This window comes from Mobula hypostoma, chromosome 9 (genome assembly GCF_963921235.1).
Source record: "Mobula hypostoma chromosome 9, sMobHyp1.1, whole genome shotgun sequence".
NCBI classification, from domain to species: Eukaryota; Metazoa; Chordata; class Chondrichthyes; order Myliobatiformes; family Myliobatidae; genus Mobula; species Mobula hypostoma.
This window is the reverse complement of record NC_086105.1, coordinates 200,261-227,509: the sequence shown is the minus strand read 5'-3', so window position 1 is coordinate 227,509 and position 27,249 is coordinate 200,261. Positions and strand designations below refer to the sequence as shown.

The window sequence follows — 27,249 nt, the reverse complement described above, 5'->3', positions numbered from 1 at the left end:
ACTATTAAATCTGCCTGCAAGAATATTGGTCCCCCTCAGATTCAAATGCAACCCATCTCTTTTGTACAGGTCTCACATGCTCCAGAAGTGGTCCCAATTATCGAGAAATCTGAATTCCTGCCCCCTGCTCCAATTCTTCAGCCACACATTTATCTGCCATCTCATTTTATTCCTATCCTCACTGTCACTAGGCACAGATAGTGGGGGGGGGGCGCAGAGTGGAGTGGTGGAGTCGAAGTAATTAGAAAGTCTCCAGGAGGAGCCATGTGGGAGAAAGTAGAGTTGGCATTTCGGGTCAAAACCTCGACTGTGCTTTTTTCCATAGATGCTGCCTCGCCTGCTGATTTCCACCATCATTTTGTGTGTTGCTGGGATTTCCAGCATCTGCAGATTTTCTCTTGTTTGTAATGTAATATCATATGCTCTATGTAGCATTGTGGGACTTGACCAGAACTTGAAATACTACTGATGGAGACAAGCTGTGCCAAGTCATAGATTGAAAACAGGCAAAAATGTCCCATTCTGATACCAACAGAAAAACAGTCACAGAACTTGGTGATCTCTCCCATGCCCATTTTGAAGCTGGGGAGTTTATTTAATTATTGAGTTTTGAGTCCTTTTAGCCACACCGCCCAGCAATCCCCTGATTTAATCCTTGCCTAACAACGGGGTAATTTACTATGATCAATTAACTTACCAACCAGTACGTCTTTGGACTGTGGGAGGAAGCTGGAGCACCCAGAGTAAACCCAATTGGTCAGGGGAGAACATACAAACTCCTACAGGCGGTGATGGGATTGAACCCAGGTCGCTGATTCTGTAAAGCGTTCTGCTAACCACTATGTTACCGCGAGTTGTTCAGCTTGAGATGAACCTCACTGTAACAATGTGATGTCAGAACTCATTGTAGAGACTAAAGTTACCTTATCTGAAATGTTGTCCTTTACCCATTGATGTCTTTTTTAAATCTTCTAACAGGGTAGAAACAGCAAAGGATTTGTCAATGGGAATCACAAACAACATTACGTCAGTTTTGCTGTCTCTGTCCAGATACTCAAGGAATGACCAGATATTTCAACTGTAACATCAATATATCTGTTGTTGATCCTTGGAGATGAAGAAGTATGTCACCCCAGCTGAAAACATGCTTTGTGTCTGAAATGAAGTTTTCTGCTTTAACTCAGTGAAATCCACTTGGAACCGAGGTGCTGAGAACATACCAGCATTTGTTCACTAGAGATAATTCTTTAACTACATTGATTGTGCAAGGGATTCACTACATCTAACATCTGACTTGATGAATTGCTAGAAAATTGATAGCAGGGAGATATCCTGTCAATGTGGGAAGAGATTCATTCACTCAGCAACCTGTGGACACACCAGTGAGTTCACAGTGGGGAGAGGCCATTCACCTGTTCAACTCGAATCATTCAGCTCGAAGATAAGTCAGCAAGTTCACAACATAGATGGTTCACCTGGCTGTCTGCAGGAAGCAATTCATTCTGTCATCTAAGCTGAAGGTACATAAGAAAATTCACAGCAGTGTCAAGCTGTTCACTTGTTCTGTTTATGGGAAGAGATTCACTCGGTCAGCTGATCCGCTGACACACTGGAGAGAGGCCGTACATCTGCTCTGACTGTGGGAAGGGATTCACTTAATCATCTGACCTACTGGCGCACCAGTCAGTTCACAGTGGGGAGATGCCGTTCACCTGCTCTGATTGTGGGAAGGGATTCACTCAGTTATCCCACCTACTGACACACCAGTTAGTTCACACTGGGGAGAGGCCATTCACCTGCTTGGACTGTGGGAAGGGATTCACTCAGTCATCCAATCTCCAGACACACAAGCGAGTTCACACTGGGGAGAGGCCATTCATCTGCTCAGACTGTGGCAAGGGATTTACTCGGTCATCTGATCTACTGGCACACCAGCTAGTTCACACTGGGGAGATGCCGTTCACCTGCTCAGACTGTGGGAAGGGGTTTCCTCGGTCCTGTCAATTGAAGGTACATCAGCGAGTTCACACTGGAGAGAGGCCATTTACCTGCTCAGACTGTGGGAAGGGATTCACTCAGTCATCTCAACTGAAGGTACATCAGAGAATTCACACTGGGGAGAGGCCATTCATCTGCTCAGACTGTGGAAAGGGATTCACTCGGTCATTTCTATTGAAGGAGCATCAGCGAGTTCACACTGGGGAGAGGCCGTTCACCTGCTCAGACTGTGGGAAGGGATTCACTCAGTCATCTCAACTTAAGGTACATCAGCGAGTTCACACTGGGGAGAAACCATTCATCTGCTCAGATTGTGGGAAAGGTTTTCCTGGGTCATCTCAACTGAAGGTTCATCAGCGATTTCACACTCGAGAGAGGCCGTTCATCTGTTCTGTATGTGGGAATGGATTCACTCAGTCATCTCAACTGAAGGAACATCAACGAATTCACACTGGGGAGAGGCCATTCACCTGCTCAGACTGTGGGAAGGGATTCAGTCGGTCATCTCAACTGAAGGAGCATCAACGAATTCATACTGGGGAGAGGCCATTTATCTGTTCTGTGTGTGGGAAAGGATTCACTCAGTCATCTCAACTGAAGGTACATCAGAGAATTCACACTGGAGAGAGACCGTTCACCTGCTCAGATTGTGGGAAGGAATTTTCTCGGTCATCTCAACTGACAGTACATCAGCGAGTTCACACTGGGGAGAAACCGTTCACCTGCTCTGAATGTGGGAAGGCATTCACTCAGTCATCCAGCCGACATATACACCAGCGAGTTCACACGGGAGTGAGGCCGTTCACCTGTTCTGTTTGTGGGAAGGGATTCACTAAATCATCCCACCTACAGATACACCAGTCAGTTCACACTGGAGAGAGGCCATTCATCTGCTCTGAATGTGGGAAGGGATTCACTCAGTCATCCCACCTTGTGGCACACTATCGAGTTCATGCTGGGAAAAATTTTAAATAAGCTGCATGCTGAATATTTAATAATCACAGTTGCTGAATCCAGAGGCAAGTTCAAGAGTGACTGTTGGTGCCGAACTCTACAATTATTGCTGCATCACACCCATTTCTGCAACCTGGTCACTCAGCAGGGAAGGAGTTTCTTTAGCTGATGTTCACCTTTAATTGGACTGTAGTTTAATATTCCGGATCTGAGACCAATAAATCAGTTCTATTCTAAACTCTCTCTCAAGTACTTAGTGAACCCACAACACATCCAGTGTTTAGTAGGGAGTAAACTCAGCCCAGCTGGTCCCTGCCTGTATTTCTGTTCCATGACAGCCCTTTTATATCCATACCTGCCGTTCACCTCACTCTCCCTATGGCTATGGGTTTGAAACAGTCACCACTCTGAAGATGAAGAGGTATCCTGTGAATTTTCTGCATGACTTTCTGCAGATTGAAAGAGAAAATGAGCTGACTACAGTTATGTCTCATGTTCTTCATCCCTCAAATCTCTGGGCTGAGGAAGAATGACATTAGTAGTTAACCTCCTTACTCCCTGCTCATTTCAATGTTATGGGTTATTTTTACTGCTTCTAAAGGGTTTTTTAGAATTCACCACTGCCCTTTAAAGTATGAAAACAGAGTGGAGTACCATTAGTTGTTTGCTCAATGGAGTAGGGTCAGAAACCAGTGATGGGTCAGCACAGGTCAGGGTTTGGGTCTTTTCACAGTGGTAGGGGTCAGAGGATATTGTTGGCCAGGAAGAACTACAATTAGTGAACAGGAATGGAGGTGGCCATTTTGTGAGACGTCCTTCCTGTTGCCATTATGTGAATTATTTGATGAACTGATTCTTGCTCCGGGAGCAATTGAACATGGACACAAGAAGTTTCTGCTAATGATTTGCTAAACCTGAGACCATTCTCAGATAAGAAGCTGTTTATTGTGTAAAATGGCAGGTTTGTAGAAGTAATCTTGTCATCTGAGCCCAGTATCTGGGTGACCTGGTTTGAATCAGTCAGAGTCGAATAGAATAAAATATGACACCAAAGGCACAAAGTTGAAGGCGAAGACCATAGAAGAATACTGCCTGAAGTCCTGGGCTACATTCAATGGGAATCTGACACAGGTCAGTCAGATTACCTTGAGCCAATGAAATTGAAACATTATAGATTGGCCTGACAAGGAAGAGTATAAAAATAGATGATTTTGGGGGTTCAAGCAGCAATAACTCTCCGGAGACCAACCATTGCGAATGTGGGGGAACCCACGTTGGATGGGTGGAGATCACATCAGGACCATGAGGAACACCTGGCGGCTAGCATAGGTGCTTTTTCCCCGAGTATTACCTTTTTTATTCTTTGATTGTTCACAAAGAGTCAAGGAAACCTAGCAGGTGTGCACACAACTGGACAGTATGTGAATTCACATGCTTGTTTGTTGAGACAACAAAGGTACAGTAAGTACAGATTCTCACTGTGCCTAACTGATCATCATTACTAAGGGGTAATCCTTGCAACAGAATTGGCAACCCTGGTGCCATATGGGTGAAGTTCAGCGAGATCTGGGGCTGGGTAGTTACTACTGACACAGCATGAAAAATTCAGGGAATTCTGCAAGTCCGAAGGACTTGGATTGTTTTGATTTGAGGGGATTCCTCCAGAAATATGTATCGAGGAAGTGGCCACAATATAAAGCTTTTTGCTGGTCACACTGGCAGCAAAGGAAATACTGCTGGGGAAACTGTCAGGCAGGAAATGTAAACCATTCCACAAGGCAGCAGCAGTTGGCAGTTTAATTGAGGAGTTGATTAATGTTGGCAGGAAGCTAAAGTACAGAAAAACTGATTAGGAGAGGAAATTAAAAGGCTTTGCAAGGAGGTAGTATACCTTGAGGAAAAAGTTACTGATATACAGCGAAGTATGGATTTGATGCATACGAACCAGTTTCAGCTAAAATGTATGAAACTGGTTAAAGAAAAGAGGAAATTAAAAGAAGAAGCCCAAGTAGCTAAGAATGATGTACAGGGATTGAGGAAACAGTGCAGTGATTTAAAGATGGCTATGAGTGTGATGCAGAAATCAGTACATGAAAAGTAACAGAGTGCTTAAAGCAGATAAAAAAGCTGCAGGGCCAGTTTGCTGCACAGAGGGGAATAATAAGTGCTTTTGGATCTGAAAGAGGTGAGGAGAGTGAAAATGGAGATATAGATTGGAGCAGTTTCACAGATGATGCAGCCAGATATGATTATGATATGACAAAGAGCCTTCCTGCCCCCCCCCCAGGATACCCCATCAACGTACAATCAAAAAGAAGCTGTCCTTCCCTCAGTGTGATTGCTCCCCTAATTACTATTGGAGAGGGAGGAAACAGGGCAGAAAATCAAAACCGGAATATACCATACACTACGCCATTTGGTGTACAGCAACTAAGGGATCTATCTGCCCTGGAATGACCCTAGGGAGCTATTCCAGGCAATTAGTTACAAGAGAGCAATACGCAGTCTAGATGGTGCTACAGAAAGGAGATTGGTTTTGTTATAATGTGCTTGCATCCAAACATACACCCAACTCTGCCAGAAGCACAGTAACGTGCTGGGGGAACGAATGAGGAGTTAAGGATTGCCACACTGACTGTTATGGGTAATAACAGCGGAGACCCAATAGATAAGTTAAGTAGATGTTACCAGAAGAAGGGACAACACCCCACTGCATCTGTAGATGGTGTTCCGAGGGAAGAGGAAAGGGCAGGCAGAGCAGGGATCCCCTGTGGCCATTCCCCTCAACAACAAGTATACCGCATTGGATACTGTTGGGGGGAATGACTTACCTGGGACTAGCTGCAGTAGCCGGATCTCTGGCACTGAGTCTGGCTCTGCAGTGCAGAAGGGAGGGGGGAAAAAGAGGAGAGCGGTAGTGATAGGGGACTCGATAGAGGTGCAGATAGAAGGTTCTGTGGTCATGACAGAGAATCCAGGATGGTTTGTTACCTCCCAGGTGCCAGGGTCAAGGATGTCTCTGATCGATTGCATGACATTCTGAAGTGGGAGAGTGACCAGCCAGATGTTGTGGTGCACATCGGTACCAATGACATAGCAAGGAAGAGTGAAGAGGTCCTGGACAGTGAGTATAGAGAGCTCGGTAGGAAGTTGAAAAGCAGGACCTCAAGAGTGGTAATCTCAGGATTGCTACCTGTGCTAGGTGCCAGTGAGGGTAGGAATAGGATGCTCTGGAGGAGGAACAAGTGGCTGAGGAACTGGTGTTGGGGGCAGGGTTTCAGATTTCAGGACCATTGGGACCTCTTCTGGGGCAGGTGGGACCTGTACAAGAGAGACGGGTTACACTTGAACCACAGGGGGACCAATATCCTTTCAGGGAGGTTTGTTCGTGCTATTGGGGAGGCTTTAAACTAGATTTGCAGGGGGATGGGAACCAGAGTGCCAGAGCTGACAGTGTGGCTGGGGTGAAAATAAATGATATTGAAAGTTTAAGCAAATCCGCTGATAGAAAGGTTGTGAGTGGTGGTAAAAATCTTCTGTGGTGTATATATTTCAATGCTAGGAGTATTGCAGGGAAGGCGGATGAGTTGAGGGCGTGGATTGACACGTGGAATTATGATGTTGTAGCAATTAGTGAAACTTGGCTACAGGAGGGGCAGGACTGGCAGCTTAATATTCCAGGGTTCCGATGTTTCAGATGTGATCGAGGCAGAGGAATGAAAGGTGGGGGAGTAGCATTGCTTGTTAGGGAAAATATTACAGCAGTGCTCAGGCAGGACAGATTAGAGGGCTTGTCTACTGAGTCCTTATGGGTGGAGCTGAGAAACAGGAAAGGTATGGCCACATTAGTGGGATTGTATTACATACCACCCAATAGTCAACGAGACTTGGAAGAGCAAATCTGCAGAGAGATAGCAGGTAACTGCAGGAAACATAAAGTTGTGGTGGTAGGGGATTTTAATTTTCCATACATTGATTGGGACTCCCATACTGTTGGGGATCTAGATGGTTTAGAGTTTGTAAAATGTGTTCAGGAAAGTTTTCTAAATCAGTATATAGAGGGACCAACTAGAGGGGATGCAATATTGGATCTCCTGTTAGGAAACGAATTAGGGCAAGTGACAGAAGTCTGTGTAGGGGAGCACTTTGGTTCCAGTGATCATAACACCATTAGTTTCAATTTGATCATGGACAAGGATAGATCTGGTCCTAGGGTTGAGGTTCTGAACTGGAAGAAGGCCAAATTTGAAGAAATGAGAAAGGATCTAAAAAGCGTGGATTGGGACAGGTTGTTCTCTGGCAAAGATGTGATTGGTAGGTGGGAAGCCTTCAAAGGGGAGATTTTGAGAGTGCAGAATTTGTATGTTCCTATCAGGATTAAAGGCAAATTGAACAGGAATAAGGAACCTTGGTTCTCAAGAGATATTGCAACTCTGATAAAGAAGAAGAGGGAGTTGTATGAAATGTATAGGAAACGGGGTAAATCAGGTGCTTGAGGAGTATAAGAAGTGCAAGAAAATACTTAAGAAAGAAATCAGGAGGGCTAAAAGAAGACATGAGGTTGCCTTGGCAGTCAAAGTGAAGGATAATCCAAAGAGCTTTTACAGGTATATTAAGAGCAAAAGGATTGTAAGGGATAAAATTGGTCCTCTTGAAGATCAGAGTGGTCGGCTTTGTGCGGAACCAAAGGAAATGGGGGAGATCTTAAATAGGTTTTTTGCATCTGTATTTACTAAGGAAGCTGGCATGAAATCTATGGAATTGAGGGAATCAAGTAGTGAGACCATGGAAACTGTACAGATTGAAAAGGAGGAGGTGCTTGCTGTCTTGAGGAAAATTAAAGTGGATAAATCCCCGGGACCTGACAGAGTGTTCCCTCGGACCTTGAAGGAGACTAGTGTTGAAATTGCGGGGGCCCTGGCAGAAATATTTAAAATGTCGCTGTCTACGGGTGAAGTGCTGGAGGATTGGAGAGTGGCTCATGTTGTTCCGTTGTTTAAAAAAGGATCGCAAAGTAATCCGGGAAATTATAGGCCGGTGAGTTTAACGTCAGTAGTAGGTAAGTTACTGGAGGGAGTACTAAGAGACAGAATCTATAAGCATTTGGATAGACAGGGGCTTATTAGGGAGAGTCAACATGGCTTTGTGCATGGTAGGTCATGTTTGACCAATCTGTTGGAGTTTTTCGAGGAGGTTAACCAGGAAGGTGGATGAAGGGAAGGTAATGGATATTGTCTACATGGACTTCAGTAAGGCCTTTGACAAGGTCCCGCATGGGAGGTTAGTTAGGAAAATTCAGTCGCTAGGTATACATGGAGAGGTGGTAAATTGGATTAGACATTGGTTCGATGGAAGAAGCCAGAGAGTGGTGGTAGAGAATTGCTTTTCTGAGTGGAGGCCTGTGACTAGTGGTGTGCCACAGGGATCAGTGCTGGGTCCATTGTTATTTGTCATCTATATCAATGATCTGGATGATAATGTGGTAAATTGGATCAGCAAGTTTGCTGATGATACAAAGATTGGAGGTGTAGTAGTGAGGAAGGTTTTCAGAGCCTGCAGAGGGACTTGGACCAGCTGGAAAAATGGGCTGAAAAATGGCAGATGGAGTTTAATACTGACAAGTGTGAGGTATTGCACGTTGGAAGGACAAACCAAGGTAGAACATACAGGGTTAATGGTAAGGCACTGAGGAGTGCAGTGGAACAGAGGGATCTGGGAATACAGATACAAAATTCCCTAAAAGTGTCATCACAGGTAGATAGGGTCGTAAAGAGAGGTTTTGGTACATTGGCCTTTATTAATCGAAGTATTGAGTATAAGAGCTGGAACGTTATGATGAGGTTGTATAAGGCATTGGTGAGGCTGAATCTGGAGTATTGTGTTCAGTTTTGGTCACCAAATTACAGGAAGGATATAAATAAGGTTGAAAGAGTGCAGAGAAGGTTTACAAGGATGTTGCCGGGACTTGAGAAACTCAGTTATAGAGAAAGGTTGAATAGGTTAGGGTTTTATTCCCTGGAGCGTAGAAGAATGAGGGGAGATTTGATAGAGGTATATAAAATTATGATGGGTATAGATAGAGTGAATGCAAGCAGGCTTTTTCCACTGAGGCAAGGGGAGAAAAAAACCAGAGGACATGGGTTAAGGGTGAGGGGGGAAAAGTTTAAAGGGAACATTAGTGGGGGCTTCTTCACACAGAGAGTGGTGGGAGTATGGAATGAGCTGCCAGACGAGGTGGTAAATGCGGGTTCTTTTTTAACGTTTAAGAATAAATTGGACATGGATGGGAGGTGTATGGAGGGATATGGTCTGTGTGCAGGTCAGTGGGACTAGGCAGAAAATGGTTCGGCACAGCCAAGAAGGGCCAAAGGGCCTGTTTCCGTGCTGTAGTTTCTATGGTTTCTATGAGTGTAAGGTTTAACATTAGATTGGGATCATTTTGAACTAGAACCAATATCTTGGAACTGTTTGATACCAGAAACCCTACACATACTGAAGAATGGGCACTTAGGAAAATTATTAGAGCATGGGAGAAGGAAGTGCACGAGTTAGATTGTAACTTTAGGAATACTTCAGCTAAAGTGTTTCTCCTTTAAGGAAATAGAGGGGACATTGTGTGGAGAAATGCAGGTCAGGATAGACTGCAGAGAGATTGCAGAAGATAAGTAGCTCAGAGCTGGAGTGCACCTTCATCCAATCAGGAAAACTGTTGTGGAGGGCAAACATCCCAGCTCAATGCTCAAATCTGCTGTTTCAGCTGTGGTCACGTGAGTTCATTATACCCAGAACAGGACAGCAAACAGTTCATTTAGTCTGAATCCTAACAGAGATCAGGGATAAGGGTTACAAAAAGGTCAGAATATGTTGGAATTTTGGTTAATGTGGAGATGTCATGCTTTAAACTTGTTGAATGTATACTTGTGCATGATGAATAACTTGCAGTATTTCTTTGTTTTAAAGTCTGAAGGTAACACATTTCTTCAGTTGTGTTTGTAACCATGTTTTGTAGCAAGGGATTTTCTGAAATGGTTTAAAGTGTGAATGGTGTGTTTCAAATGTGAAGTGTGGCCATGTGACATGACTTCACTTGAGAGAGAGAATGAATGTGTGTGTGCAAAAGGTGTTATATGTTTGGCCGATCAGTATTGGGAGGAAGTTTGAATTAATCCTCTGCTTCAGAGGATAGCGCGCATTAGGGTTAGGGTTTAGTTGAAATATTTTGCTGTTCGGAAATTAATTTGAAGGAGCTCTTGTCTGTTAAGCAGTTGTGTGACTGCCTCGTGGGACCCCACACAGCAGTTTCCTTTCTTTTGTTCTTTGAAAAATGTCTTAAAGTTTTTCATGGTGGGCATTAACTGTTAATTCTAAGTTTTGCAGTTGAAGGATGAAGAGTTTTTGTGGATTTTTGTTTGAAATAATGAGTTTTTGGTTTTCGTTTCTTTATTCCTTTTCCATGGAATTGGGTTTAGAGAGGCCAGATTTCACATTAGCCATGTGGAATCCAGGTTTAGGTGATGGAAATTTGCAACTCTATTCCGGATACGAGAGGACCACATTTTAGAGGGAAATGGGCGTTTGAGGAAATTGCTTATTGCTGGACAGTTAAACTGGGAATTTGAAATTAACATTTGGAAGATTGGAAGCAGGAATTTGAAATTAACATTTGGAAGATTGGAAGTGGGAATTTGAAATTAACATTTGGAAGATTAGAATGTATGGGGAGCAATCCTAAAAGTTGTTTTTACTGATATAAAAGATGTTTCCCAAGACTTTAGACATATTGACTTTGAGTTTGAAATTTTGAAAAATATTTTGATGCAATCATAGTGTTTATCATGTAAATTACAAATGAAAGTTTAATTTAAATATTGGGCTGGTGAAAAAAGCAGTTAGGCATTAATTCCCTCACCATCTTAAAGCTCACATCTTATCCAGCTGCTGCTGAATAGTCAGTCAGCCCTGACATTGCAGTGTTAAGATGTAGTTGTAAAGGGTATTAAAGTTTCAACCTTGAACTGCATGGGTGTCAGGATATGATAGTAAATGATCCTGAGAGAGTACTTGTGTCGAAACAAAAAGGGGGAACATAGAATAGTACAGCACAGTACAGGCCCTTCGGCCCACAATGTTGTGCCGACCCTCAAACCCTGCCTCCCATATAAGCCCCCACCTTAATTTCCTCCATATACCTGTCTAGTAGTCTCTTAAATTTCACTAGTGTATCTGACTCAGGCAGTGCGTTCCACGCACCAACCACTCTCTGAGTAAAAAAACTTCCTCTAATATCCCCCTTGAACTTCCCACCCCTTACCTTAAAGCCATGTCCTTTTGTATTGAGCAGTGGAAGGAGATCAGATAAACCAAGAACAAAGACACAAAGGAAAAACTTTTTTTCTTTGTAGATTGTTTCTCACCTGTACAGGATGGTGAGAGGAAGACCGACTGTGGGAAATATGTGAGGGTAAAAGAACACAAAGTCATAAAAATTAAAGCTCACTCAAAGTTATCCCAAGGGGGAGTAATGAGGCTAATGAGTTTGCAAAACAAGGTGTTGCAAACAGACATCGCAGTTGCAGATTAGCCGAATTGAGAGGCAAAAAGAGCAACATAGTAAGATTATGGCTTTAAGATGAGAAAAATAAAAACAGATGTACAATAACTTCTAGAAGAGGCAGGAATATACAAAAAGCATAGGGAAATGCTTACTAAAGGCTGAGAGGTCTTATGTGAAATTTGTGGTTCTGGAGGGGGAATGAAACCAAATGACCCACTGATGCCATAAACTATGGGGTTATCAGGGTGTTGAAAGTGCTCTGGAAAGAATAGAAGTGTAAACCTTTAAACACAAGATGAAGGGGAAAACGTATTTTGTTGTAATGTAATTAATAATGATTGGGGCCATGTTTGGTCTTGCTCCAGAATCATTAGAGCGGACAAATGTGTCAACAGTAATGTTGCTACTTGGAAAACATTTGGTGATCAAAAACAACTTTTCACAGTGAATTTGGGCTAATAAAGGAGTAATAGTGATTTAAATTTGTATTATGCTGTTCTGAAATGCATGGACAAAGTCTTAGATACCCAAAGGGTATGGATGTACAGTTTTTATACAAAATTCTCCAGGTGACATTATCAAGTATCCCAGAGGGAACGATTATGAGTCAGCTTTTAGGTCCAATTGTTGAACAGCCTTTAGGTAATGATGGCTGCAGTATGGTTACAGTTCTGTGGGATATGTCTGGGGCATTGATTCACACAAGATAGATCTATTGAGGTGGGAAGAACCAAGTATTTTCCATAGGATGCTTCAATCATTATTAACTGCAGCAGAAGACATTGTGCAGGGAGGTTGGTAGAGTAAAAAGGGTTCACAGTGTGGGCAAATATCATGAGAAGGCTTCAATATCCTTAAGTAACCCACCAACACATGCTATTGTTATGAATGGTACTGGGAAAGGGATGGATTCATCAAGATGCCTTCAAAGAGGAGACTATTGAGCTTGCCCAGAAGAAATGACAAGACAGAAATTTACAAACTGTGGTTTCAGTACTTATGAAAATTGTTCGTTGTCGACTTTTTCCTGTGAATAATCAGTCTGCCTTGCAATATACATTGGTATAACAGACTTATGACAACTGCAGCTGCTAGTTATACTAAGGGATGGAAACAGTGCCCTTTGGAAAGTCACAATATCGCAATTGGGGATATGACATTAGAACTGGTTATTGGAAGATGAACTTTCCCTCAGCCAGCACTAAACATGGTAATGAAGCAGAACTCCCAATCCAATGCACTGATACGGATCAATACTTGTAGGACTGTTGTTACAGAGTTGCTGCCAATTCCTCATTTGACTGCAGAATGGACATGTGTTGTGGAGGAGGCAAAGGAGATGTAATCCATCAATGGTCTAAACACAGTAAAGGAGTTAAGACATGCTGATAATTCAAATGAAGTATTGCGTGATTCAGACTTTTAGAGTAAGTTTTGGAACTGGGAATCCAATGTTCAAATATATCCGTGGTGGGAAGAGTAATGCATGCTACTGTAATAGTACTTTTATGTATATTAATTATTATGCTTAATGTATATCAACTTAGAAGGTAGAAGGCTGAAATTACACAAAAATAGACAGTGATGGTCTTATAAAACAGAAGAAACAATCACTGGTATAAAATGTGTGTAAGAATTAAGTAAATATTACTTTTGCATTTATATATTGTGAGTGTTGCACACCTACAGGTGGTCCATATGAGCCAACAGAATGAAAGGACAATGATGATCCTAAAATAGTTATCTTTGGATCAAGTGGAAGATGTTGGCCAGAGATAACTACAATCAGTGAATAGGAATGAAGGTGGTCATTTTGTGAGACTGATCTTGCAACTGCCATTTGTGAACTGATTCATGCCCTGGGATAACTTAATCAGAGCAATTGAACATGGAGCCTAGGAGTTTCTGCTAATGATCTGCTAAACCTAAGACCATTTTCAGATAAGACCATAAGATATAGGAGCAGAAATAGGTCATCTGGCCCATTGATTCTAACTGAAATTTCATTATGACTGATCCATTTCCCTCTCAGCCCCAATCTCCTGCCTTCTCCCTGTATCCCTCCATGCCCTGACTATCATAAGAACATAAGAAATAGGAGCAGGAGTAGGCCATCCGGCCCATCCAGCCTGCCCCGCCATTCAGTAAGATCATGGCTGATATGTCCATAAACTCAGCTCCATCTACCTGCCTTTTCCCCATAACCCTTAATTCCCCTACTATGTAAAAATCTATCTAACTGTATCTTAAATATATTTTGCTTCCCTGGACAGAGAATTCCACAGATTCACCACTCTCTGGGAAAAACAGTTTCTCCTCATCTCCGTCCTAAATCTTCTGCCCTGAATCTTGAGGCAATGTCCCCTAGTTCTAGTCTCATCTACCAATGGAAACAGCTTTCCTACTTCTATCTAATCTATCCTTTTCAAAATTTTGTTTCTATAAGATCCCCTCTCATTCTTCTGAATTCCAGAGAGTATAGTCCCAGACGACTCAATCTCTCCTGATAGGTTAACCCCTTCATCTCTGGAATCAACCTGGTGAACCTCCTCTGCACTGCCTCCAAAGCCAGTATATCCTTCCTCAAGTATGGAGACCAGAACTGCACACAGTACTCCAGCTGCGGTCTCATCAGTACCCTGTATAGTTGCAGCATGACCTTCCTAGTCTTGAATTCAATCCCTCTAGCAATGAAGGCCAACATTTTGTTTGCTTTCTTAATAACCTGTTGTACCTGCAAGCCAACCTTTTGCGATTCTTGCACAAGGACTCCTAAGCCCCTCTGCACAATAGCATGCTGCAATCTTTCACCATTTAAATAATAATCTGCTCTTCTATTATTCCTTCCAAAGTGGATGATCTCACATTTACCAACGTTGTATTCCATCTGCCAGACCTTGGCCCACTCACTTAACCTATATATATCCCTCTGCAGACTCTCCATATTCTCTGTACAATTTGCTTTTCCACCCAGTTTAGTGTCATCAGCAAATTTTGCTGCGCTACTCTCAGTCCCCTCTTCCAAATCATCAATGTAAATGGTAAACAGCTGTGGGCCCAGCACTGACCCCTGCGGCACCTCACTCACCACTGACTGCCAACCAGAGAAACACCCATTTATACCAACTCTCTGCCTTCTATTGGTTAACCAATCCACTATCCATGCCTTACACTTCCTCCGACTCAATGCATCTGTATCTTACTTACATAACTCTCTTGTGTGGCACCTTATTGAATGCCTTCTGGAAATCCAAGTACAGTATACAACTTCCACCTGTTCCCCTCTATCCACTGCACTCAACAATTTATCAACCTCTGCCTTAAATATAAACAAACATTTGGCCTCCACAGCTGCCTGTAGCAATGAATTCTATATTTACACCACTCTCTGACTAAAGAAATTCTGCCTCATCTCCATTCTAAAAGTACATCCCTTTATTCTGAGGCTGTGTCCTCTGGTCTTAGACTCCCCCACTATAGGAAACACACATCCACTCTATTAAGGCCTTTTAACATTCGATAGGTTTAAATGAGATTTGCCTCATTCTTCTGAATTCCAGTGAATTGTAATGATTTGATTTCATTTTTTTTTTACCAATATAGCCCATTCTACCAGCCCGCCTTTCCTTCTGATACAATGTGTATCCCGGAAGACTGGAAGATTGCAAATGTCACTCCACTCTTTAAGAAGGGAGGAAGGCAAAAGAAATTATAGGCCAGTTAGTTTGACCTTAGTGGTTGGGAAAGTGTTGGAATCTATTATTAAGGATGAGGGTTTTGAGATATTTGGAGACTAATGATTAGTCAAAGTCAGCATGGTTTCTGTAAAGGGAAATCTTGCCTGATAAATCTTAGAATTTTTGAGGAAGTAACAAGCAGGTGGACAAAGTTGAGGCAGTGGATGTCATTTACTTGGATTTTCATAAGGCATTTGCTAAGGTGCCACACAAGAGGCTGCTTAACAACATAAAATCCTATGGCACTACAGGAAATATACTGGCATGGATAGTGGAATGGTTGACAGGCGGGAGGCAACGAGTGGGAATAAAAAGGACCTTTACTGGTTGGCTGCCGGTGACTAGTGGTGTTCCTCAAGGGTCAGTATTGGGACTGCTGCTTTTCACATTGTCAGTGATTTAGACAATGGAATCAATGGCTTTGTGGCAAAGTTTGCAGATACGTGGAGGGGTAGTTAGTGCTGAGGAAGTAATGCAATTACAGCAGGACTTAGGCAAATTGGAAGAATGGGTAAGAAAGTGGCAGATGGAATTAGTGTTGGGAAATGTATGATAATGCATTTTGGTAAAAGGAACAATAGTGTGGACTATTATCTAAATGGGGAGAAGATTCAAACATCAGGGGTGCAGAGGGATTTAGGAGTCCACAAGAAGTTTAATTTACAGGTTGAGTCTGTGGGAAAGAAGGCAAATGCAATGTTGGCATTTATTACGAGGGGAATAGAATATAAAAGCAAGGAGATAATGCTGAGCCTTTATAAGACATGAGTCAGGCTGCACTTCGAGTACTGTCAACAGATTTGGGCCCCATATCTCAGAAGGGATGTGGTATCATTGGAGAGTCCAGAGAAGGTTCACGAAAGGATGATTCTAGGAATGAAGGGGTTAACATATGAGGAGCCTTGGCAGCTTTCGGCCTGTACTCACTGGAATTTAGAAGAATGTGGGAGGATCCCATTGAAACATGCTGAATCTTAAAAGGACTAGTTAGAGTGGATGTGGAGAGGATGTTTTCTGTGGTGGGAGTATCCAGAACTAGAGGGCACAGCCTCAAAATTGAGGAGCAACCCTTTAGAACAGAGGTAAGGAGGAATTATTTTTAGCTAGACAGTAGTAAATCCATGTAATGCTGTGCTACAGTCTGCAGTGGAGGCCACGTCCATGCATATATTTAAGGCAGAAGTTGATCCTTTCCTGATCATTTAGGGCATCAGCGGATGTGTGAGAAGGCATGTGTGTGGGGTTGAATGGGATCTGGGATCAGCCATGACGAATGGCAAAGCAGACTGGGTGGGCTGAATGGCCTAATTCTGCTCCTGTGTCTCATGTTAGTCTCCTAGCTATATACTTCTTTCAGCCATGATTCAATGATGTCCACAACATTATGCATTCAAATCTGTAACTCTGCTGCTAGTTCATCTACCTTATTCCATATACTGCGTGAAGTGTAACACCTTCAGTCCTCTATAATCACCCTTTTTGATTTTGACCCCCTTTTACATTGCTACTCATCCCATTGTCTCCAATTTTGCCCAATCATCAGCCTCTCTTTGCAAGAATTCTCATTACACTCTGCCTCTGTTTTTAAACCAACTACCCCATCCTCAGCTCAATCACTCTGGTTCCAAGCCCCCTGCCAAATCAGCTTAAACCCTCCTGAACAGATCTAGGAAACCTGCCTACAAGGATATTAGTCCCCCAAGGGTTCAGCTGTAACCCATCCCTTTTGTACAAGTCACGCCTTCCCCAGAAGAAAACCCAATGATCCAGAAATTGGACCCCCTGCCCCATTTACCAGTTCTTCAACCATGCAGTCATCTTCGTCTCTATTCCACCTGGACTACGGTATTAATGGATTTGTGGCTGAATTTGCTGATGATACAAAGATAGGTGGAGGAGCGGGTAGTGTTGAGGAAACAGACAGCCTGCAGAGAGACTTAGATAGTTTAGGGGAATGGGCAAAGAAGTGACAATTGAAATACAATATTGTAATGTGTGTGGTCATGCACTTTGGTGGAAGAAATAAATGGGCAGATTATTATTTAGATGGGGAGGGAATTCAAAATGCAGAGATGCAAAGGGACTTGGGAGTTCTTGTGTCATTGTTATAGTCATACTTTATTGATCCCGGGGGAATTTGGTTTTCGTTACAGTTGCACCATAACTAATTAAATAGTAATAAAACCATAAATAGTTAAATAGTAATAATGTAAATTATGCCAGGAAATAAGTCCAGGACCAGCCTATTGGCTCAGGGTGTCTGACCCTCCAAGGGAGGAGTTGTAAGGTTTGATGACCACAGGCAGGAATGACTTACTATGCCACTCTGTGTTGCATCGCGGTGGAATGAGTCTCTGGCTGAATGTACTCCTGTGCCCACCCAGTATATTATGTAGAGGATGGGAGACATTGTCCAAGATGGCAAGTGTGCAGGATACCCTAAAGGATAACCTCCAGGTTGAGTTGGTTGTGAAGAAGGCGAATGCAGTGTTGGGATTCATTTCTAGAGGTTTGTAATATAAGAGCAGAGATGTGATGTTGAGGCTCTATAAGACACTCGTGAGACCACACTTGGAGTATTGTGTGCAGTTTTGGGCTTATTTTAGAAAATATACTGGTTATAATGACATTTGAGAGGGTTCAGAGAAGATTCACAAGAATGATTCCAGGAATGAAAGGGTTACCATATGAGGAATGTCTAGCAGCTCTTGGGCTTTATTCCCTGGAGAATGGCGGGGGGATCTCATAGAAACATTCCGAATGTTAAAAGCCCTGCACAGATTAGATATGGCAAAGTTATTTCCCATGGTAGGGGAGTCTAGGACAAGAGAGCACGATTTCAGGATTGAAGGACATCCATTTAGAACTGAGAAGCGGAGAAATTACTTTAGTCAGAGGGTGGTAAATCTGTGGAATTTGTTGTCACGAGCAGCTGTGGAGGCCAAGTTATTGGGTGTATTTAAGGCAGAGATAGATAGGTTCTTGATTAGCCAGGGCATCAGAGGTTATGGGGAGAAGGCGGGAGTGGGGATGACTGGAGAACTGGATCAGCCCATGATTGAATTGCAGAGCAGACTCGATGGACCGAATGGCCTACTTCTGCTCCTATATCTTATGGTCTGTTTATTGTGATAAGCAGCTTTTAATTAATAACACAGTTGCTGATGTAATCTCATTATCTTGGCCCAATGTCCGGGGGACCCAATTTGACTCGTTTGAAGCAATAAGAGTTGAATAGAACAAAAGAAATCATAAAAGGCATGAAGTTGAAGGTAAAGGCCAATACTGCTTGTAGCGCTGGGCTACAGTGAATGGGAATCTGACACAGGTCAGATGACCTCGAGCCAACTAAATTGAAACATCACAGATTGACCTGATAAGGAAAAGTATAAAAATAGTTAATCTTGGGGGTTCAAGCAGTGACAATTCCCTAGAGACCAACCATTGCAAATGTGGAGGACCCCACATCGGGCACATAGAGAATAGATCAAGACCACAAGGAAAGCTTGCTTGGCCAGTGTATTACCTTTTCTGTTCATGGAGGGTCATGGAAACCTAGTAGGTGTGCACACAGTTTGTGAATTCGTGTGTTTGTTGGTTGAGACAATAAAGGTACTTGTCAATACAGATTCAATCTGTGCCTAACTAATCATTATTACTAAGAGGTAATCCTTACAATCAGATCTTTGGGTACAGAGCTCAGAAAAAGCGACGCAATGGACTTTTAACATTGTAAACCAGCGAGTTCTTTGTTATGTCTCCCTTCTTGCTGTGAAATGGTGACATCTCTTTCTCCCTTATTAGGGAGAGAGAACCTGTGGTATGTCGAATACTGGGTAACTGCAAGTCTGTGTCTTTGCTGTTGCTTTGCTCACGCTTGAGTGCTCAGTGGCAGGTGCCAATGCTTTTTTTTGCCAGTGGGGGGAAGGGGAATCGTGCTTATTGCCGCTTACGTGCAGGAGGGAGAGGAGCTGGGGGGTGGACTTTGGGGTTCTAATATTTAACTGTCATTTATTATTTGGGGGCACTCCTCTGTTTTTGTGGATGGTTGCAAAGAGAAAGCATTTCAGGATGTATATTGTATACATTTCACTGATATTAAATGTACCTTTGAACAATATAATGAGGATCAGGGACTATGGCTACTAATGACGGAGTAGCAACATTTGGAAGTTGATTGACAGAAAACAATAAGGTTGACTGTTGACACATACCATGCCTATTGACATTGAGTATATTGTTTGTGGGAACTTGCTGTGTTAAACTGGCTATTGACTGGATTGGTGTCATTTGGGAGAGGGGAGGTAATGCTTGTAAATGCTTTCAATGGCATATTCTTACCCAGAAATCTCTGATCTTAACAATGTACTATCACTATGAATTGAGTGTGCAGGTGCTGAGAGTCTAAGCTTTTGATGAAAGGTGCACATACATTCAGTAGACAAAGTGCTCTGTCATTGGGCGCGCTGGACCTCCTAGGCACAGCTGAGATCTTGTGATCTACTTCTAAGAATTTGGGACTTGGACAAAAAATATATTTGAGTTTTTCCTCTCATGAGAAACTTATAACTTATCTTTCAGATAAGAAGATAAGTGATTTTCTACCAATTGAAGAGGAACATTGAGATCATGTCTGATGTCCAGAACCAGATGATGTCCATACCTCGGTAGATAATGGGAATAGTTGAAACTGAGAGCTTTAGCTCGGTGGTTACTTTGAATGTATTTTAAATTCCTTCAACGCGAGTTCATAGCTCACCAACGATGGGCACCGATTGACGTTTTTTTGGGCTTTTTCGGTGGCTCAGACACATCAGCTACAGGCAGGTAGTCAACCCGGAGCCACAGGACACAGATAAGTGGGTGACCGTCAGGAGAGGGAAGGGATGGCACCAGGTAGTGGAGAGCATCCCTGTGGCTGTCCCCCCTTAACAGTAAGTACTCCATTTTGATTTCTGTTGGGGGGAATGACCTATCTGGGGGAAGCAACAGTGGCTGTGCCTCTGGCACTGAGTCTGGCCCTGTGTCTCAGAAGCGTAGGGAATGGAAGAGGAGGGCAGTGGCAATAGGGGACCCTATAATTAGGGGGACATATAGGCGATTCTGTAGACGCGAAAAAGAAATAAAGATGGTAGTTTGCCTCCCAGGTGCCAGGGTTTGTGATGTTTCTGAGTGCATCTACAATATCCTGAAATGGGAGGGGGAGCAGCCAGAGGTTGTGGTACATATTGGTACCAATGACATAGGTAGAAAAAGTGAAGTCCCAAAAGCAGAATACAGGGAGTTAGGAAGGAAACTGAGAAGCAGGACCATAAAGGTAGTAATCTCAGTATTGCTGACTGTGCCACGTGACAGTGAGTATAGGAATAGAATGAGGTGGAGGATTAATGCATGGCTGAAGGATTGAAGCAGGGAGCAGGGTTTCAAATTTTTGGATCATCATCCTCTTCTAGGGCAAGTGTGACCTCTACAAAAAGGACGGATTGCACTTGAATCCGCGGGAGATCAATATCCTGGCGGGGAGGTTTGCTAATGCTATTGGGGAGGGTTTAAACTAGGTCTGCAGGGGAGTAGGAACCAAAGTGATGAGGTAGAGGATGGGAGGTTGGAGCACAAGTACAGACAGCTTGTAGGGCGTTTGTGAGAAAGGACAGGCAGATGTTAGAGCAAAGATGCACTCAGTCTGATGGTTTGAGATGTGTCTATTTTAATGCAAGGAGTATCATAAACAAGGCAGATGAACTTAGAGTGTGGATCAATATGTGGAACTATGATGTTGTGGCCATTACAAAGACCTGGATATCTCGGGGCAGGAATGGCTGCTGAGTGTGCCACGCTTTAGATGTTTCAAAAAGAACAGAGAGAGAGGCAAAAGAGCTGGGGGCACGGCATTGCTAATTAGGGATAGTGTCACGGCTGCAGAAAATGAGGAAGTCATGGAGGGATGATCTACTGAGTCAGTGTGGGTGGAAGTCAGAAACAGGAAAGGGACAATAACTCTACTGGGTGCTTTTTATAGACTCCCCAATAGTAACAGGGATATCAGGGAGCAGATAGGGAGGCAGATTCTGAAATGGTGCAAGAATAATAGGGTTGTTGTGATGGGAGATTTTAAGTTTCCTAATGTTGATTGGCATCTCTTTAGCACAAAGGGTTTAGATGGGGTGGAGTTTGTTAGATGTGTTCAGGAAGGTTTCCTGACGCAAAATGTAGATAAGCCAACTAGAGGAGAGGCTGTACTTGATCTAGTATTGGGAAATGAACCTGGCAGGTGTCAGATCTCTCGGTGAGACAGCATTTTGGCAGTAGTGACCACAACTCTATCTCCTTTACCATAGCGCTGGAAGGGGATTGGAGCAGACAATTTTGGAAAACATTTAATTGGGATGGGGGAAATATACTATTAGGCAGGAACTTGGGGACATAAATTGGGAACAAATGTTCTCAGGGAAATGCACGGCAGAAATGTTGCAAATATTTAGGGAACACTTGTATGGAGTCCTGCAGAGGTATGTTCCATTGAGGCAGGGAAAGGATGGTAGGGTTAAAGAACCATGGCGTACAAAGAAAATCTAGTTAAAAAGAAAAGCTTACGAAAGGTTCAAGAAATTAGGTACTGTTAGAGCTCTAGAAAATTACAAGGTTGCTAGGAAGGAGCTTAGAATGGAATTGGGAGAGCCAGAAAGGGCCATGAGAAGGCCTTGGTGAGCAGGATTAAGGAAAACCCCAAGGCATTCTACAAGTATGTGAAGAGCAAGAGGATGAGACGTGCACGAATAGGACCAATCAAGTGTGTTGGTGGAAAAGTGTGTATGGTGTTCAAGGAGGTAGTGGAGGTACTTAATGAATACTTTGCTTCAGTATTCACTATGGAAAAAGACCTTGGCAATTGTGGGAATAACTTACAGAAGACTGAAATGCTTGAGCATATAGACATTAAGAAAGAGGATATGCTGCAGCTTTTGAAAAGCATTTAGTTAGAAACTCACTGGGACTGGATTAGATATACCCCAGGCCACTGTGGGAAGTGAGGGACGAGATTGCTGAGCCTCTGGCAATCATCTTTGTGTCACCAATAGGCACGGGAGAGGTTCCGGAGAATTGGAGGGTTGCAAATGTTGTTCCCTTGTTCAAGACAGGGAGTAGAGATAACCCAGGAAATTATAGACCAGTGAGTCTTACATCAGTAATGGGCAAGTTGTTGGAGAAGATCCTGTGAGAGGTAGGATTTAAGAGCACTTGGAGAAACATAATCTGGTTAGGGATAGTCAGCATGGCTTGTCAAGGGCAGGTCATGCCTTACGAACCTGACTGAATTCTTTGAAGATATAACAAAAGACATTGATGAAGGTACAGCAGTGGATGTAGGGTATATGGATTTCAGTATGACACTTTATAGGGTTCCCTATGCAAGGCTCATTCAGAAAGTAATGAGGCCTGGGATCCAAGGAGACCTTGCTTTGTGGATCCAGAATTGGATTGCTCACAGAAGGCAAAGGGTGGTTGTAGATGGTTCGTATTCTGCATGGAGGATGGTGTCCAGTGGTATTCCGCAGGGATATATTCTGGGACCCCTCCTCTTTATGAATTTTTTATAAATGACCTGGATGAGAAAATAGAAGGGTGGGTTAGTAAGTCTGCTGATGACACAAAGGTTGGGGGTGTTGTGGATAGTCTGGAAGATTGTCAGAGGTTACAGTGGGACATTGATAGGATAGAGGACAGATGGAGTTCAACCCCGATACGTGTGAAGTGGTTCATTTCAGTAGGTCTAATTTGAAGACAGAATATAATATTAATGGTAAGACTCTTGGCAGTGTGGAGGATCAGAGGGATTTTGGGGTCCGTGTCCATAGGACACTCAAAGCTGCTGCACAGGTTGACAGTTTTGTTAAGAAGTCATATGGTGTGATGGCCTTCATCAACCATGGGACTGAGTTCAAGAGCTGTGAGATAATCCTACACCTATACAAGACCTTGGTTAGATCCCACTTGTGTTCAGTTCTGGTCACCTCACTACAGGAAGGATGTGGATACTGTAGAGAGAGCACAAAGGAGATTTACAAGGATTTTTCCTGGATTTAGAGGTAACTTACCTCACCTCGACCCATTATTGCCTAAGCCCTGTTAAGCCAAACCCCTCCTACTCTGTCTCCCTCTACTCCAACGTCCACTCTATAAAGCTGTCTCCTTTTAAACTCTTCCCACTGGTCTAACTCATGTCCACACACTTGTGCAGTCGTGCCTCAATCAAACCCTAGCAGGATCAATAGGCTCCAGGACAGGTTTTTCCACCAGGCCATCAGACTGATTAACTCACGCTGACAAAATTATATTTATAAGCTATATTGACTGTCCTGATGTATATCTTACTGTACATACTATTTATTACAAATTACTATAAATTGCACGTTGCACATTTAGACAAAAACGTAATGTGAAGATTTTTACTCCTCATGTATGTGAAGGACGTAAGAAATGAAGTCCACTGAGCTGGAGGAGAGATAACAGTGTGCCGCGCATGCGCAGCCCTCCGGTGAAAATGATCTGTTAAATAGGGGCCATGGACAATTCTGATTTGATGGAGACAGACGTGAAAGTACAGAGAAACATCTGGAGAAATATCTGAAATGCAAGTTCGCTGCTGTTGTTAATCCGCGATCGAGAATCTTCCGGAGGGAAGGCCCCAAAATCCCCGGCTTTGCCTGCTGCTGGCGACTGAGATTGAGGTCGAATGGTTCAGATAGAGGTGGTGCTCAGTACTTGGTGTTGGAGAGCTGATTGGAGGCTCGAAGTTTTCGGACGACTCAGAGTCGGACTGTGGTCAGGCATGGCAGGGAGAGTTTTTCTTCCTTCTCCCGTCTGCGTGAGATGTGGGACATTTGAGAGACTTTGAACTTTTTACTGTGCTCATGGACTGTTCTTCATCAAGTTATGGTATTGTTGCACTGTTGTAACTATGTGTTATAATTATGTAGTTTTGTTAGCTTTTTCAGTCTTGGTCTGTCCTGTGTTTTGTGATATCATACTGGAGGAAATATTGTATCATTTCTTAATGCATGCATTACTAAATGACAATAAAAGAGGACTGCGCGTCTTCATAATCTAATTCAATGGTTGCTGCCTTTACCTGTTGATGATATTTGGTAATGCTTTTTGTGAGGGCAATGCAATAGTTCAGCATACCCTTCTCCCTGTTATATGTATACATCCATCTGCTTAACTTCCAGTGGCACATCAGATGGCAGGCACAAGGGCCGTCCCATTATGATTTCATGTGGGGACAGACAGGCCAATGGTTCTACTAGCAGTCGAATAGTCATCAGAACCAAAGGCAGCACCTGGTTCCGTGTTAATCCAGTTTCTTCACTCAATTTGCTAAGTTACATAGAAAATAGGTGCAGGAGTAGGCCATTCGGCCCTTCGAGCCTGCACTGCCATTTATTATGATCATGGCTGATCATCCAACTCAGAACCCCACCCCAGCCTTCCCTCCATACCCCCTGACCCCCGTAGCCACAAGGGCCATATCTAACTCCCTCTTAAATATAGCCAATGAACTGGCCTCAACAGTTTCCTGTGGCAGAGAATTCCACAGATTCACCACTCTCTGTGTGAAGAAGTTTTTCCTAATCTCGGTCCTAAAAGGCTTCCCCTCTATCCTCAAACTGTGGCCCCTCGTTCTGCACTTCCCCAACATCGGGAACAATCTTCCTGCATCTAGCCTGTCCAATCCCTTTAGGATCTTATACGTTTCAATCAGATCCCCCCTCAATCTTCTAAATTCCAACGAGTGCAAGCCCAGTTCATCCAGTCTTTCTTCATATGAAAGTCCTGCCATCCCAGGAATCAATCTGGTGAACCTTCTTTGTACTCCCTCTATGGCAAAGATGTCTTTCCTCAGATTAGGGGACCAAAACTGCACACAATACTCCAGGTGTGGTCTCACCAAGGCCTTGTACAACTGCAGTAGTACCTCCCTGCTCCTGTACTCGAATCCTCTCGCTATAAATGCCAGCATACCATTCGCCTTTTTCACCGCCTGCTGTACCTGCATGCCCACTTTCAATGACTGGTGTATAATGACACCCAGGTCTCGTTGCACCTCCCCTTTTCCTAATCAGCCACCATTCAGATAATAATCTGTTTTCCAATTTTTGCCACCAAAGTGGATAACTTCACATTTATCCACATTAAATTGCATCTGCCATGAATTTGCCCACTCACCCAACCTATCCAAGTCACCCTGCATCCTCTTCACTGCTAACACTGCCACCCAGCTTCGTGTCATCTGCAAACTTGGAGATGCTGCATTTAATTCCCTCATCCAAGTCATTAATATATATTGTAAACAACTGGGGTCCCAGCACTGAGCCTTGCGGTACCCCACTAGTCACCGCCTGCCATTCTGAAAAGGTCCCATTTATTCCCACTCTTTGCTTCCTGTCTGCTAACCAATTCTCCACCCACACCAATACCTTACCCCCAATACCGTGTGCTTTAAGTTTACACACTAATCTCCTGTGTGGGACCTTGTCAAAAGCCTTTTGAAAATCCAAATATACCACATCCACTGGTTCTCCCCTATCCACTCTACTAGTTACATCCTCAAAAAATTCTATGAGATTCGTCAGACATGATTTTCCTTTCACAAATCCATGCTGACTTTGTCCGATCATTTCACCGCTTTCCAAATGTGCTGTTATCACATCCTTGATACCTGACTCCAGCAGTTTCCCCACCACCGACGTTAGGCTAACCGGTCTATAATTCCCCGGTTTCTCTCTCCCTCCTTATTTAAAAAGTGGGGTTACATTAGCCACCCTCCAATCCTCAGGAACTAGTCCAGAATCTAACGAGTTTTGAAAAATTATCACTAATGCATCCACTATTTCTTGGGCTACTTCCTTAAGCACTCTAGGATGCAGACCATTTGGCCCTGGGGATTTATCTGCCTTCAATCCCTTCAATTTACCTAACACCACTTTCCCACTAACATGTATTTCGCTCAGTTCCTCCATCTCACTGGACCCTCTGTCCCTTACTATTTCTGGAAGATTATTTATGTCCTCCTTAGTGAAGACAGAACCAAAGTAATTATTCAATTGGTCTGCCATGTCCTTGCTCCCCATAATCAATTCACCTGTTTCTGTCTGCAGGGGACCTACCTTTGTCTTTACCAGTCTTTTCCTTTTTACATATCTATAAAAGCTTTTACAGTCCGTTTTTATGTTCCCTGCCAGTTTTCTCTCATAATCTTTTTTCCCCTTCCTAATTAAGCCCTTTGTCCTCCTCTGCTGAACTCTGAATTTCTCCCAGTCCTCAGGTGAGCCACTTTCTCTGGCTAATTTGTATGCTTCTTTGGAATTGACACTATCCCTAATTTCTTTTGTCAGCCACGGGTGCACTACCTTCCTTGATTTATTCTTTTGCCAAACTGGGATGAACAATTGTTGTAGTTCATCCATGCAACCTTTAAATGCTTGCCATTGCATATCCACCGTCAATCCTTTAAGTGTCATTTGCCAGTCTATCTTAGCTAATTCATGTCTCATACCTTCAAAGTTACCCCTCTTTAAGTTCAGAAACTTTGTTTCTGAATTAACTATGTCACTCTCCATCTTAATGAAGAATTCCACCATATTATGGTCACTCTTACCCAAGGGGCCTCTCACGACAAGATCGCTAATTAACCCTTCCTCATTGCTCAAAACCCAGTCCAGAATAGCCTGCTCTCTAGTTGGTTCCTCGACATGTTGGTTCAAAAAACCATCCCGCATACATTCCAAGAAATCCTCTTCCTCAGCACCTTTACCAATTTGGTTCACCCAGTCTACATGTAGATTGAAGTCACCCATTATAACTGCTGTTCCTTTATTGCACACATTTCTAATTTCTAATTTTCTAAGTTTATTCATAATTGTTCCATTCATCCTTTCTACAAGGCTTGCCGACTGAGGATGGTAGCTACACAATGGAAATTATGATCCATCTGTAAGGCGTAGC

At 43.1% G+C, this 27,249-nt stretch overlaps 1 protein-coding gene across 2 annotated transcripts in view; it reads left to right on the top strand.

The window, feature by feature from the left end:
• Positions 1-24,314, top strand: part of LOC134351429 (zinc finger protein 235-like) — a 39,642-nt gene extending 15,328 nt beyond the window's left edge. For both annotated transcript variants that reach the window (XM_063057539.1, XM_063057540.1), the window contains exon 2: positions 979-24,314. In XM_063057539.1, coding sequence (XP_062913609.1) covers positions 1,702-2,973 — 1,272 coding nt within the window. In that variant the 5' untranslated portion in view covers positions 979-1,701 and the 3' untranslated portion in view covers positions 2,974-24,314. The remainder of the gene's footprint in view (positions 1-978) is intronic.
• Positions 24,315-27,249: the final 2,935 nt, after the last annotated feature.